Source organism: Vespa velutina, chromosome 8 (genome assembly GCF_912470025.1).
Source record: "Vespa velutina chromosome 8, iVesVel2.1, whole genome shotgun sequence".
In the NCBI taxonomy this organism is placed as follows: Eukaryota; Metazoa; Arthropoda; class Insecta; order Hymenoptera; family Vespidae; genus Vespa; species Vespa velutina.
The window spans coordinates 856,833-872,500 of NC_062195.1; the positions used below are offsets into that span (position 1 = coordinate 856,833).

The following is a 15,668-nucleotide window of genomic DNA, read 5'->3' on the forward strand; positions in this document are numbered from 1 at the left end:
GAAGGTGGAATGAAAGAAGAAATTGCTGGTTATTATCTCTCCCTTCCTCCCTCCCACCCTTCCTCTCTCTCTCTCTCTCTCTCTCTCTCTCTCTCTTTTTCTCTTTCTCTTTGTCTCTCTTTTTATTCCTCGGGAGTCCGTAAAAAAAATGTTAAACTCTGTGGTTAACGGCAGTACAGTGTGATTAACTTATATCACCTGCATCGAGAAATAGAGAGAATTATTCTGTAACTGACAGAGATAGAGAATGCTAGGCATGTTTTATGCAAGTAAATAACTTCATTGACTTTGGAGAGTGGTCGGAAGATGTGGGTTTCCACCTCGACCGAGTACTTCTATCGATATAGAACAACGATGTTATCTATAGCAATACCGGCTCCTTTCTAATTCAGTAATGTAAGACACACACATACACACACACACACATACATGCACGTAAATACGCATGTATATATGTCCAAACATATTCCGACTTGATCAGATATGGTAGATCTAATTTATCCTATTTAAGATATAGAACGTAATTATCGACGTTGCAATTAAAATATATCACTGTTCGGTTCATGCAAATTAATCGATATTATGAAAGATACGAATCTTTGTTATCCAATGAAAATCTTTGATTATCCAATGTGAACGTCGAAATCCATTGAGAATGGATATTCACGTTGAAAAGAATTTATATAATCTGGCGATGTTTCAATAGAGTCATTATCCTTTCCATCTCGATGCCGAGGATAATTTAAACCATTGCGAATCTAGACGAATTTTCCCACGTCATTATCTTATAGATTTCACGATCGAAGATCCACGATGTATACTTTTGACATTAATTATGCAAGTTGCAACAGAAGTTCGATTCTATAGACTCTCTCTGAGAAATCGGATACGACGAGAGATATTCCTCGATGATATCATTCCCTGATGTATTCGATAATCGGTCTAGACATTCAACTTGTACAGAAATGTACTACGTTTTATATAAATATTCTTTAATGAATGAAAAAAGAGATGGAGATAGATAGACAGAGACAGAGAGAGAGAGAGAGAGAGAGAGAGAGAGAGAGAGAAAGAGAGAGAGAGAGACGATATCGTCAACGAGTATAAAACACGCTTATATAAGAGTAAGAAAATATCCAATGAAATTAAACGAAGGAGACGAGCGAACGAGATATCTGATAAAAACAATGAAAGAGATAAAACGAGAAAAACTAAAAAATAGAAAAAGAAGAAGAAGAAAGGAAATGGACGAAGCCCCGACGACGCTTCGAATTCTCATTCATATCTTGGCGTGATAATCCTACGAAATGGGGAGGGAGAGGTGGAAAAGAAAAGAAAAGAAAAGAAAAGAAGGCAAAGAAAATAAAAAAGAAAAAGACAAAAAGGAAAGAAAAGTAGAAGGAAAAGAAGTATACCACGAACATAACAGATCCTCACTTTTCAACTTCGTCCCTTTTTTCTCTCTCTCTCTCTCTCTCTCTCTCTCTCTCTCTCTCTTTGACGAAGCTTTTCTTCGTACACGTAATTATTTCCCCTTCGCGCGCGCGCGCAAAAGAGAGAGAGAGAGAGAGAGAGAATTCCTACGAGATTCTTCGCCTACATATCGATCGATCTCGTGATCTTTCATTCAAGGAGAGCAAACGAACGTCGTCGTTGACTAGCGCACACCGATGTAAACACTTCCGGGTGTACCTGAATGGAATAGTCGCAGGAGAAAATTTTATGAGCTTCGGGCGAGATTGTTTAAGCACGTTATAAATATCCTATAGGAATATGCAGGCATGTAGGTAACTTTGTTTCTATGTATATATATATATATATAGAATATATGTATATATATGTATATCTTTGATATAGTTATTTTATAATAACATAGTATCGTGCAACTCCTTCCATGTTTTCGTTCGTTCGTTTCTTCGTTTGTTATCAAAGATTTATATTTTCTGCTTGCTCTTATTCCTATTTTTAATAATGTTTTTGATTTACATACATATCTACGTACATGTATGTATATATATATGCGTGGATGTGTTTAAAATATCCTCGAGTCGAGAATGTCAAAAGATGCTGTTTACTATTTAAGTAAATAATGATGGAAAAATGGGATAAAAAAAAGAAAATTAAAGAAGAAAAAAAGAAAAAGAAGGAAAAATGAAATGACATTTTTCATCGGAGTTTACGAGTTTGATGCGATCGAAATATATTGTATGTGGTTAGTTACGCGTGAGTTTTGAATAAAAGCCAACCCTTTATGTCCATCTCTTTCGAGAAGTGTGACAAAATCAATGAATAAACGCAACGAAGCGATTGAGGTGACCGGCGGCACTAGCGTAGGTACGTACGTCGAAGCGTGCGACTGGAAAATCGTATTAATGACGTTTCGGTAATCGTTTTTATGTCGGTACCTACGATCGACGTTAACACAATCGACTTTTACAGTCGTCGTTCCTATCACCATAAACTTTTCGATACGAAAAAATAGTCGGCTAACTTTAAATAGTACGAACGCCTTTTATTCTCTTCCACTTTGTCTTTCTCGATGATTTTGTTCGAAAAAAGGAAATAAATAAAATAAAAAGTAAAGGGATAAAAATAATAAACAAATAAAAATAAATAAAGAAAGAAAGAAGAATGACATTTTTAGAATCGACCAATCGATTCGAGAACAAAGTTTGGCAGACGGAACAAAGAATTATTTAGTAACGTCGACGTTCTCCGTTGTTCTGCATTTCTCGTTAAATTTACTTTACGATCTTTCACCGGCAGAGGAAAACAGAATACAGAACGAATGACAGACAAGATTTCAAAGTTACAATGATGTACGATTTATTAGAGAATGTTATGTAGCTTACCGAACTTGATAGATTGACGGGCTAATTAATTGAATATATTCGTCGAATATGGTAAGTTCTTGTCTGTAGATTTATGTAGATAAAAACAAAAAAAAAAAGAAGAAGAAGAAGATGAAAATAAATAAAAAATCAAAATAAAAAACACGGTTATTAAAAATTCCTTCGTTCCTTTAACTTATATTTGAAAAAAAATGTCGAAGAATTTTCGTGAAAGTTGGTCTAGACGTACGAGAGTTGGAATTATTCCAACAGAACCAAAGATGAATGTATACAACTATATACATATACATATATATATATATACACATATATACATAAGTATGCATGTATAGTTTGTATATATAGTTTGTATATATATATATATGTACGTTAACGCGGCTCGCGCAAAAGTTGGGAAGTAAATAAATTACGTGAGAGTTAGGGTCGACTTCCGGAAACGGTTTTGCATGGAATGCGCATTGGCTTCTTTACGTAGAACGTTACAATGATAGAAGAGAGAGAGAGAGAGAGAGAGGGGGGGGGGTTGGAAGAGAGGAAAAGGTTGGTAACACGCGATCGTGACCAAGTGGTGGTAGACGGACGGAAGGACGTATACACACCACTCGAAAAACTTTTAAAGAAAACTTTTGAATCGGGGGCGGCAACGTTAACGACACGTCAGCGATATTACTGGCTCCTACCACGTCTACGAGATAGGAAGAAAGAGAAAGACAAAAAAAAAGAAAGAAAGAAATAAAGAAAGAAAAGAAGGAAAGTTTAATGGCCCGACACGATTTTGCGGCCGAGTAAAAACGAAACGAAATGAAACGAGATGGGACGAGACGAGACGAAACGAAACGAAACGAAATGAGCCACGATTCATCTTAATAAACGCCAAGAGAGACTATTGCGTATTTATGATTTTTATCGTGAAAATTCGCTGATATTCAGGCATTCGAGCTATAATGGCAATGCCGATGTTCGATTTTAACGGTGAACATTTTCCATCGGCATCGCTTCGAATCGCAGGCCCTTTAGCGTGTTACGCTCGTTCGACTTGATTAATGTCTTTTCGCGTGAAACTGAATCGATCGAGAATAACGAGAGTATAGATAAAAGAAACGTAGGAGAGGTGAAGAGAACGGAGGAGAAGAGAATAGAGAAAAAATTGAAAAGGAAATTTCTTATTCTCTTGGGGAGATTCTTTTTTTTTTTTCTTCAAATCTATCATATTTCGAAGCTTTCCGACTTCGATCATCGGTATAGAGAAAACGTATCGATTTTGATGAATATAGATCGACGTATGAAAGTTCGCGATCGATATCGATTAAGAGTAAATCCATTGTTGAACTTGCTGATCTATAAGATATTATATATAATTTACTTAATGTTATTGAAAAAGGTCGCCCACTTCATCGTTTTCTTTCGACATATTTATATCCTCTTTTCCCCCCTTACATACAATATATCAATACAACACACCGTACATACGTATATACATATACATTCTTTCGAGGACACGTCGTAGTCCGATAGCGTGCGGCTGACGTGCACCGAAGTGGCCAGGAAAATCGCGTTATCGATGATTCGATAATCGTTTTCACATCCGCTCGTGATAGACGGCATCGATACAATCGCCTTTCTCGGTTGGCATTCGAACTCTCGAAGAAAACGTATCGTCCGCCATCGAGCGGAAAAATATATCGAGAAAATATCGAAATTTTTCTCGTCACGAGAAAAGTATTATATTTCCTTTCCCCTTCTTTTTTTCGATCTTTTAATCAATAAATTGTTTACTTACATTATTGTGTTTCGTTCATAGAAAGTAAAGAAGGAGTCATAAAGAGGCTAACTTTGGCAAGCCGAAACTGTAAGTGGCTCGATCGAAACTTTTACCAATTCGCAACATCGATTAGTATGGTCTTGCTAACTTTCCTAAAGGATTAGCGTTCGCATCTTTCCTATTATCGCCTTATCGAAAAGGCTGTTTCGAGCGACTATGAAGAGAAGTGTTTCGTCATACTTATCGTTCGACCGGCTTTCCCCTCAATTTTTAAATATCTTCTCGTGAAATCTATTACATACTGAGGTCATGCTCGGAATTTCATATCAAATAGGACGTATGTAGTTACATATGTGTGTGTACCATATATATATATATAATATAATATAATATAATATAATATAATATAATATAATATAATAGATGTATATACATGTACGTATATATTTATATATATATATATATATGTGTATATAGTTACGTTAGTATTTACTGCTACATACTACAATACATGATACACCTAGTACGGACATTGATTATGCTAGCAGCGATTAACTAAGCGATCGATTAACGGAAGAGCAAATAACAATAATATCGATTATTCCAAACAGTGCTTGTTCCTGTGTAACATGCAGGAATGTGTTCGGTACGGTAAACATTTCCGTAGAACGACGCATCGATTAACACAAGATATGCGATTTACTGTTTAAAAATTAATCAAACTCTTGCGGAAACACGTATGTTTCTACTTATGTATAACTCATAATATGAAATGGTATATGAAATTTCACTATAGATAACTAGATAATTAAGGTCCTATTATGTAGCTAAAAAGATATATACATATAGATCAAGTGCATCTGCATATAAATAAAATTCTAACGTAACGTTAAAACGTACGAGAATAGGAAGCGTATCGTATTAAAAAATCGTCCTACACGGCGATTAGTTTGGTATAAGACGAGTAGCGTGCTTCATGAACGAAACGATAGAGAATTCAACGGTCTTAATAAGGTCGTGTACCTTATCGCCCTCCAGCTGAGTTTGAACCTCGAAAGTAACACGGACGAAAAGTGAACAGAGTGACGTGTAGCGAAGAAGTACACGTGACGTTTAACAAAGTGCACAGCACAAAACTGACTCTCGCGCACAACTAACTCATCTTTTTCTGTTCACTCAATTTTTCTCCTTTCTTCCTTTTTCGCGTATTATTCCACATACATACAATAAGGCAGCTGTGCGGTCACAGAGAAAATGACCGTAATTTCGATCATTCTTCTCTTTTTGGAAAAACAAAAAGAGAGAGAGAGAGAGAGAGAGAGAAAATAAAAGCATATAGTTGAAGAGGCAAAAGACTCGAAAATAACAGAAAACTTCTTCGCTTTTTCTCTTTCTCCCTTCGCTCACGTTCAAGAACGAGATTAGATAAAGACGAGCTTGTCGTCTTTTTTTCTTTCTTTTTACCGCCTTTCGTTCTCTCTTTCTCTCTCTCTCTCTCCGTTTTTTCTTCTTCCTATTCTATCTAGCTTTCCTCCGTTTGTTCCTAATTGGAAAGCCCGTTTCCCCTTTCGAAGATCCCTCTACTCGTTTCGACCATTAACCTTAACCTTGGATCGTGGATTTAACCTCGATTCGACTACCGAACTAGCTTTCCTTCCTTTCTATTCTCTTTCTCTCTGTCTCTCATTTGTACCCTTCCTTTTTTTCCTTTCAACCCTTACTTTAGGTTAAATATGGAAAGCTTCTGTCATTCGTCAGAATTTCGGCAAAACATCATCTCACCCTTTCAGACCTCGACCTTGACATTCCAAAAGAAAGATTTCGATTTACCCAGAATATATTCTATATTCGATGCGAAAATTTTCGACGTTCGAAGTAAGTACTTACTTACGACGTTGGAAACGACGTTGACGGAGATACGGTTGAGGTTGTTAGTCACGGCTCGTTGAAAAATTAAAACCGAGGCAGCATTAATGCTTTCGGTGAGTGACATCGAACGAACTTTGATGTTCCATTCCTTTCATTCTGATCGGCAATACTTAAGATAGATAGGTAGATATAATTATTCTTAAAAGAAAATAAAGTGATAATTATCGAAATGAAAGGCGTATGAAATGTTTATAAAAAAAAAAGTTAAAAAAAAAAAAAAAAAGAAAAAGAAAAAGTGAATGACAACGATTAAATGGATATTAGCGATGTCGGAGTAACTTAATCGAAACGATTTATGATGATAAACTTTGATGGGACGTACGAGTAAGAGGGGGATTTACTTTGTTTGAAGATAAAATAAAGAAAACACTTTCGAGTTCTTTGAAAAGAAAAAGTTATCGCGACGGGACAGGACATTTTCACGCTCGTCGTTAAGTACCTACCACAAGGAATAAGAGCAGACCGTCTCGTCTCGTCTCGTCTCGTTTCGCACCCTTCGGCCCTTCCTTCCTTGGCGCCTAATAAAAGCAACCTTCCGAAAGTCGCTACTCCTTGTTCTCACCCTCTTGAAATCCAAAGACTCGAAAAGGAAAGATTTCGTCCCTTCTTATATACTTTTTCCCTTCTCTTTTCTAACACATACACACAAACACATATATATATATTTTTTTTTCTTGATCCATCTAAATCGCGATCGGCAAACGAGCGTTCTCGACGAACTACGCGTCTAGAGGGGTTCAACGAAAGAAAGAGAGAGAGAGAGAGAGAGAGAGAGAGAGAGAGAGAGAGAGAGAGAGAAAGAAAAGAAGTAGAGAAAGAAAAAAGGTCTTCAGCAACGCGCGAAGATCATCGAAATTCCAGGGCCGTACTTCTCTCTCAGAAGGGAAATACTCGCGTAGGAGGGTGGAGGCGAAAGCAGACGGGGATTGATTGGCTCGTGTCTCTGGGGTTAACGCAAAGGCTTTCTCTCTCTCTCTCTCTCTCTCTCTCTCTCTCTCTCTCTCTCTCTCTCTCTCTCTCTCTCTCTCTCTCTCTCTCTCTCTCTCTCTCTCTCGTACTCGGTATTCACAAAGGGGACCCATATGCGAGCACGCAAAGTCACATGCACGCGTGAAAGCGCCTACCTATATGCGCGTGCATCTATATGCGTATATGCGTGCTATACTCACGCACGAAGGATTGCTACTGCTGGAACGCCATCTGTGATGTGTGCGCGCGCGCACCCGCGCTCCGATGCACATAGGCGTGGAGAAACTCGTAGATGAGAGAGAGAGAGAGAGAGGGAGAGAGAGAGACAGACAGACGAGCCGTCGCTGCGATGGTGGGCCCATTGTTACGGCTATTATTTGCCACTAATCAGAATGTGTGGTCTCTGACGTGGATCCCCGAAGCTGTGTTCGTACGCGTGAATACGGGAAGGGAGGTTCTCTAGGGGGTGTGTGAGTGTGAGAGAGAGAGAGAGAGAGAGAAGGGGAAAAGGGAGAAAGGGCGAATCCACTTTAGAGATGGCTCGTGCTTTGGCGAACGACCTCGTCGTAGCGCGCGATAGTCGAGCACGCGTCCCTGTTGCCAGTGCCGGTTGTGGGCGCTGTTGTGGGTGGCTCACTCAGACCGACCTCCACAACCTGCCACCACGCCCTTTACAACGATGAAGATTTTCAAGATATCCGACGTGTCGACCGCGATACTCGGCTCTTGGCTATGCGAATCCGTTGTCCGCCGCAATTTCCTATTCTTTCTTTCTAGTCTTTTCCAATTTTCGAAAGGTCACTTATAATTCTATTAGAAGTGATCTTACGAAACCTTCATATATATTATATATATTATATATATGTATATATATATATGCATGCATGCATGTATGTATGTATATATGTATGTATATATATCCCCTAATACCTTATCTATTTCTAGTTGAGTAATTACTCGTACTATTTTGATCGTTATTAACAAATATTAATAATAATACATATAATATTGATGCTTTTATTAGTATGATATTACTCTCTCAATAATTTATAGTTTTCAGGTTGTATAAATTATGCAGGGTTTGAATAATTCAAGAGAATTTCATGGTATATATTTAATGAAATTTTACAAAAGAGATTTTCAATACGAAACCTTACGAATAATGTTTATTTTATTTTGTTGTAATCATTAATCTATAAATATTATGAATATAATAATAAAAGAGGAAATATTAAAAGAGCTTTTGTATATTTTCACAAGATATGAATTTTTATTAGATATAAATCGAAAGTTAATTTGAGTAATAGGATCTGATTTTAACGAGCTTTCTCTCTTTCACTTTTCTCTCTCTCTCTCTCTCTCTCTCTCTCTCTCTCTCTCTCTCTCTCTCTCTCTCTCTCTACTTCTCGGTCTTTCCATCAACGTAACAATTTTATCAGGCAACGCTCGAATTTATTACCAACGCGTTATCTCTAACGCAACTGTAAACGGCGGTCGACGATAGCAGCGAATAGAAAGGCTTCGAAAAAAGATGACTTGAGTGATCTGAGTTAAACTGTGATTGAAGAATACGCGTAAGCGCGTTTACAAAGAGGAAATGTTACGGCCGAGAAAGCCGATCGATCGCGTTTATCGCGCCTCCTTAAAATTCAAACGAATCGTGCGGTAAACGAGACTTTTATCGCTCGCCATTTCCACAAGGCGTTCCTGCATTGTCGTCTATAGGTTTCTTCGCTATGGGTATACCTATATTCAGTCGCGTTCATGGAATTTGAACTTTTAGATTCGGTTAGAGTCTACTTTACCTGGCAAATTGTACGCGATGTAGATTTTATAGACACCGTTTTAAGAGAAAGAGAAAGAGAAAAAGAAATGAGAAACTCCTCCCTCTCTCAAAAAAAAAAAAAAAAAAAAAAAGAGAAAGAAAAAAAATGAACAACAAGATGAATATCCAAAGACTGTATTAGCTGATTAATTATACTGATAATAAATCAATGTAGAAGAGGAAAGAGATTAACCGAAGCAAAGTTATAAGCGACATTTTTAGTTTCTAAAGGCCTATTCATTTTGACACCAGGTATAAAAAGAAAAATCTGACACATCGTGAAAGAACAAAAGAAGATTTCGTCGTTGACCAACCACCATCAGCATCGTCGTCGCGGTTGGTCTCTCTCTCTCTCTCTCTCTCTTTCTCTTTCATTCTCTCATTCTCAAGATGAATGAAAGGAAAGACGAAGATAAAATATTCAATGTGTATGGCCATTAGGCCGAAGACAACGCAGGCAAGGGATCAGAGAGTACGAGCGAGAAATGCGAAGGCGTTGCTTGTCGGTGAAGACTGTTTTTAGACGGGATGGTCGAAAGCTGACGTCATCGGTAGGGAGCTCACGAACGAAATAATTAGCGGGGCCGGCTAAGAGCTTTCTCTCTCTCTCTCTCTCTCTCTCTCTCTCTCTCTCTCTCTCTCTCTCTCTCTCTCTCTCTCTTTCTCTCTACCTCCTCTCGACGAACGCACCCTAAGGCGCGGACTGGCTCCCTTATCTGCCTTCTCCCTGAGCCCCTCATTGAGCTACCTTATTGGTGCGTTATACTCCAAGAGAATTCTCCTTTTGCTTTCTCGTATGTTTCGTCAAATTAATCCATTCTCGTCTTTGTGAATGTTATAGAACGTTTAAAATATTTTATAGAACGTCTTAGTTAACGCTCGCATCAAATCGAAATCATTAATTTAAATTTCAAATGCATTAACATATAGTTTGATTCTCATTTAATATCTACTATAATACCTAGTACGTATAATTATTAATTAGAATTTCCGTATGGCTACGTAAGTTCTTTCTACTTTCACTCCGATAGTTTTCGGTCGAACGATCGCGCGTTAATGACACTGAAATAAATAAGAACGGCTTTCCCTTTCGCTTCCATCCTACGGGTGTAATAATAACCACGGTGGATCGATTTCGATTCAATGGCAAGAGCACTTTAGAGAGAACCTTTAGACACCGGGATACGAGATTAATAACTCACCCTCGATGAGTAGGGTCGAACGCTTCGGTGATGTCGTTGGGGAGATTCCTCCTTTCGTGAACTCTTCTGAAACAATAGAATACGCTTGGTTAATAAACTCTTTTCCGTACACCCTCAGAACTCTTGGTTACATTATTTAATCTATTCGATAAAACATATTTTGGTTGGATCGAATTAAAAAAAAAAGAGAAAGAAAGAAAAAATAGAAAAAAAACTAAAGAATACGCTTGATTAACAAACTCCTTTTCTTATATCCTTCGAACTCTTACTTGCATTATTTAATTCGTTCGTTAAAAGATATCTTAATTCGATCGAATTAAGAAAAAAAAAAAAAAAAGAAAAATTCGTTTGTAGGGAGAATTTGAAATAATTAGTTCGAAAATAGGATGCAATCATAGTCGGCATCGGTGACGAAAGAAATATAATAGCAGAGGCCAAGTACAAGAGGAGATCAGAACGTCTACGTTCTACGTTCAGATGGAATTGCAACGGACAGTCGGTGTGGGTTCAGTACCGTCAACGGGAAATGCCGTTTCTCCTGAGCGTTCTCCACACACCATTAATTCGATAGTTTCGGCACGGACACGTCCGAAGAGAATGTTCCGGAATTTTAGCCAAAGTGTTTGCTATATAGATGTGGTACAAGCCCGCAACCGGACTTCGTTGCGGACAGCTAAGGCTTTCAAGATTTTTCGATCGTTCTGACAACTGTGAGAATGATATATATATATATATATATATATATGTCTGTTATACATACACACACCCACATACGTCAGTTTGTTGGTATGAGTAGATTCTCGTGGTTTACCGATACACGAAACTCTGCACGTATACGCGCGTCTTTCAGGAAATGCATATATTTTATGCCGGATGCATCTCCTCTTGCAGCTTCGAAATATCACAGCCTTCGTCGTACCGAGAAGCGTAATCTCGTCTAGCGATCGATCCCAAAAGAGCGAAAGAGAGAGAGAGAGAGAGAGAGAGAGAGAGAGAGAGAGAAAGAGAATAAGAGAGTAAGAGAGTAAGAGAGTTGAACGATGTTTCGTGATGTTTCCACACTGTTATTTCGTTGGCGATGTTATATCATTATGATGAATGTCGAACAACTTTCTTACCCGGATTATAACGATCCTATGATTATTTTCAATTGCATTTCTTTTCCCCCTTCTTGTTATCTAAAGTCGTTATAAAATTGATCATATTTTTCTGAATTGTTGTCGATATTTTAATTCGTCAGATCTATTTCTCGTTTCGTTCTCATAGAAAGAGAGAGAGTGAGAAAGCGGAGAGGGTGGTTGGGTGAGTGGGTTTGAATCTGATGGCGAGGGAATAAAAGGGGGCGTGAGATCGGAGTATAGTGATTTACGATTTAAGCATAATGCGATGCAGGATATATGATTTATGCGCGATCTGTATACAAGCAACGATTTACATATACCTATCTACCTACCTTCCTTCCTTCCTACCTGCCTGCCTGCCTGCCTACCTATCTATCTATCTACCTACCTATCTACCTATCTCCCTATCTATGTACGTACCTACGTCTCTAATAATCTCTTGATCGAGCGAATGATTTAAAACGATATTTTATTCGCGATTAGGATTCTTCGTGCGATAAATCTCTGTCGTCTTCCTTCAATAGACTACTGGTTACGTGTCGATAGATTTTTCATCAAAATCGTGCAATAATTTCTCTCTTGCCATACATTAAATACGTACACGTGAAATACGTATTGATTATTTTCTATCTACGTATGTATAATAGTTATCACGATTACTAATTACCAGTGATATCGATGTATTGTTGGAGAAAAAAACGGAAAGAAGAAAATAAAATGAAAGATAAAAAGAGAGGGAGAGAGAGGGAAAGAAAGAGAGAGAGAAAGTAGTAATACGAAGCTTAGCTATTACCGGCTGATATTTCAGTCGAGACAGTATTTAAGGATTAAATGCGAGAAAGTAGGTACGAAATTTTTAAAAGCTGCTCCTCCCTTTCCATATCCCGTTTCTCCTATGACTATATTTATCTTCTGAATTGAGTGTCTTGTACAGTGACACGTCAAGTTCATTTACTTGCTCCTTATTTATTTATTTCTATTTTTTCTTCGTATTTCTTTCTTTCCTTTTTCTTTTTCCTTTTTTTTTTTTTTTTTTCTTTTATTTTTATAGATTTTTCAATCTAATATTATACGATACAGGAACGTCAAGAACGTCCTGAAATTCCAATGAAATTATTCATAGTTCGCTTTACGTTCAGATAGATGTCTCAGGGTGCACACGAGCTCAAGAATGATTCGAGAGAATGAAGCAAGAACATTTTTGGGACATCCAGGACCGATTTCGATGCCGAAATCGAATCGATCCATGGCTGCTTTGAATTCCTATGATATTAGATATCGTTTCTCGATGAGAAGAACGTTATCGTTTCAAGCCGACTATTCGCTTCTCAGATTAGAGCGAGTGTGTGTGTGTGTGTGTGTGTGTGTGTGAGAAATAGTGAATGAGAGACAGTAAGTTGGCCTTCCAAGGTTTAAACGTTTAACGACGAGACACAGCGTTTCTCCGTCTCGCATTTTGGATTCCGTTATACACTTTGTATACGGAAAAGTGGCTCGAATGTAAAGGACGAGACACTTAACTTTGATTCTTCTTCTTCTTCCTTCTCTTCTTCTTCCTCCTCTTATAACCCCACCTACTCGTTCAACTTCGTCCTTAGCTTCGCCTTGTAGACGGAAATGTAGTTCAGAGAAAAATTACGTTGGAATGAGGATAGAAATACTAAGTTTCCTTGTCGCACCTCGTTTGCATAATGTCGGAATCAGCCACGACTTTTCTCGAGGAGGAGAACGAAAGACGACGACGGCAACAGCGACGACGACGACGACGACGACGACGACGACGACGACGACGACGACGACGACGACGACGATGAAGGTGCTCGTGAGTTTTCCAAAGCGAACTCGTGAGTTTTCGAAAGCGATACCTTTTACATGGACATTTTTATTCGAGGGACTCTTTATCGTCACCTTAAATTCCGATAATTTAACCAGACTTCAATGAATGAACGTAAAAATGTGTTTAGTAAAATGCGTTTTATAATACATTTTTCGCAAACAATAAAATTGACATTTATTCGTACAATTTTATTCCTTTTACCTTCGTAATTTTTTCTAACGTTATATTATTCAAATGTAAAGAATCTTTATATCTTTATATCCTTAATTATTGATAAAAGATGAAAGAAAAGAGAGAATTCAAAGGGAGAAAAAAGCAAACGTATGTTTAAACGAGAAGAGAGTAAAGGACATAGCGAGAGAGAGAGAGAGAGAGAGAGAGAGAGAGAGAGAGAAAGAAATGGTACATTAGTTGTTATTAAAAGTTGAGTGCCACTCGGAAGCACGTATACGAATACGTACAATTTTTCCATTCCGATCCGTAATAAACGTTTACGAAGGTTTTATTTTATCGTTCTTGCCACTGCTGTTACTGCTGCTGCTACTGCTGCTGTTTCTACTTTTCCGTTGGTATAAAAGCTTGCTTAGCCCTTCATAACCTATTGTGAATCCTAAATTCCCTGTAGTCGAGCGTAATGCATAAGAAAGGATATCTACGACGTTGGAAAATTTTCGTCCACTCTCACAGATGTTATTGTTAATGAACGTGGGCGTGCTGCTGAGGTACGATAAAAAAAAAAATGAAGAATAAAATAAAATAAAGAAACAGAGAAAGGAAAACATAGAAGAGAGAGAGAGAGAGAGAGAGAGAGAGAGAGAGAGAGAGAGAAAGAAGAAAGGATGGTTTATCGCCGTGCTTCTTATTATCCCTTATACTCTTCCTTCTTCCTCTTCTTATTCTTCTTTTTTTATACTCACTTTTCCCCTTCCCTTCCCTTCTCTACCGTTAACAGTTTCCTCCTAAACGAAAAATATACGACGGACGATTAAGCGCCATGCGCTTAGCCTCGTTTAATAGACGATAAGAGAGAGAGAGAGAGAGAGAGAGAGAGAGAGAGAGAGAGAAAGAGACAGTGTAACACAGACCATACACCATCAGCCGAGTTTGCTCCTCTAATTTGAAATCCGCTTTATCGCGCGTTGTCGTCGCACTCAGTTACTCTATATACACATATACATATATGTATATATGTATATATATATATATATATATATATATATATTATGTCTATATATCGTATAGTATATACAAAGCTATCTAGTAGGAAGCAAGGATGGTGGTATGGTAGCGGCTCGTATTAGGCGCGAGGTTAATTATTCTACGATAAATAATTTCCGCGTTCCCATTGTCTTCGGTGCGGCCCGATAAACGACTTCCACGATATATAATGCCGAGTTCTCGTGCTTAAGCGGTGCCTCATACGCCGCGAAAATTTATTGCGTCCTGCACGCTCTCTCTTTCCCTCTCTCTCTCTCTCTCTCTCTCTCTCTCTCTCTCTCTCGAATACACGTTTTCAGATTCATTTTGGTTTTGCAAAAACGATGATCGTATTCATAAATAGATTCTCTTCTTCTCTCTCTCTCTCTCTCTCTCTCTCTCTCTTTCTCTCTCTTTCTCTTTTTACTCGTTCAACTCAAATTTTTATATTATAAAATCAAGTCGAATTAAATGCAGGAGAACGTGTTAATTTTTGAAAGAGATCAAACAGATTTTGATTTAAGAGAACGATTTTATGGTTGATTTGTTAAAATTATCATTGGAAGTGTGATACAGAAAAGAAATGACAGGATGAAGAAAAGGTGAAAAAGAATGGAAATAACTTTGTTTTCTTCTTTTCTTCTTTTTCGTTCGTTTTTCTTTTTCTTTTCTTTTCTTTTCTTTTCTTTTTTTTTTTTTTTTTTTTTTATTCTTTTTTCCCCGTTCTTCTTCGTTCAACACGACCGTCGCGGGACTGTCTTATACAATCACCACCATCGCGAAAAGCTCGTTACAACTTTTGATAGAAATGGAATTCTTCAATTCTGTTTGAAGTTCTTATACGAATCATGACGTTTTCAAAACGTATGACACTATACGTGCGTCTTCGCATACATAGTACAAACTTTTTCAAACTATGATTTGACTCAGCAACGAATTGGCTGGATCAAATTTAATCTAATTTTTAAAGAAAT

General features: G+C 37.7%; 1 protein-coding gene across 3 annotated transcripts in view; it reads right to left on the bottom strand.

Moving 5' to 3' along the window:
- Positions 1-15,668, bottom strand: part of LOC124951028 (insulin-like growth factor-binding protein complex acid labile subunit) — a 240,464-nt gene that overhangs the window by 138,033 nt on the left and 86,763 nt on the right. For 2 of the 3 annotated variants that reach the window (XM_047498714.1, XM_047498711.1), the window contains exon 2: positions 10,540-10,605. In XM_047498714.1, the coding sequence (XP_047354670.1) occupies positions 10,540-10,605 (66 nt within the window). The remainder of the gene's footprint in view (positions 1-10,539; positions 10,606-15,668) is intronic. The other variant, XM_047498712.1, reaches the window with a different exon arrangement.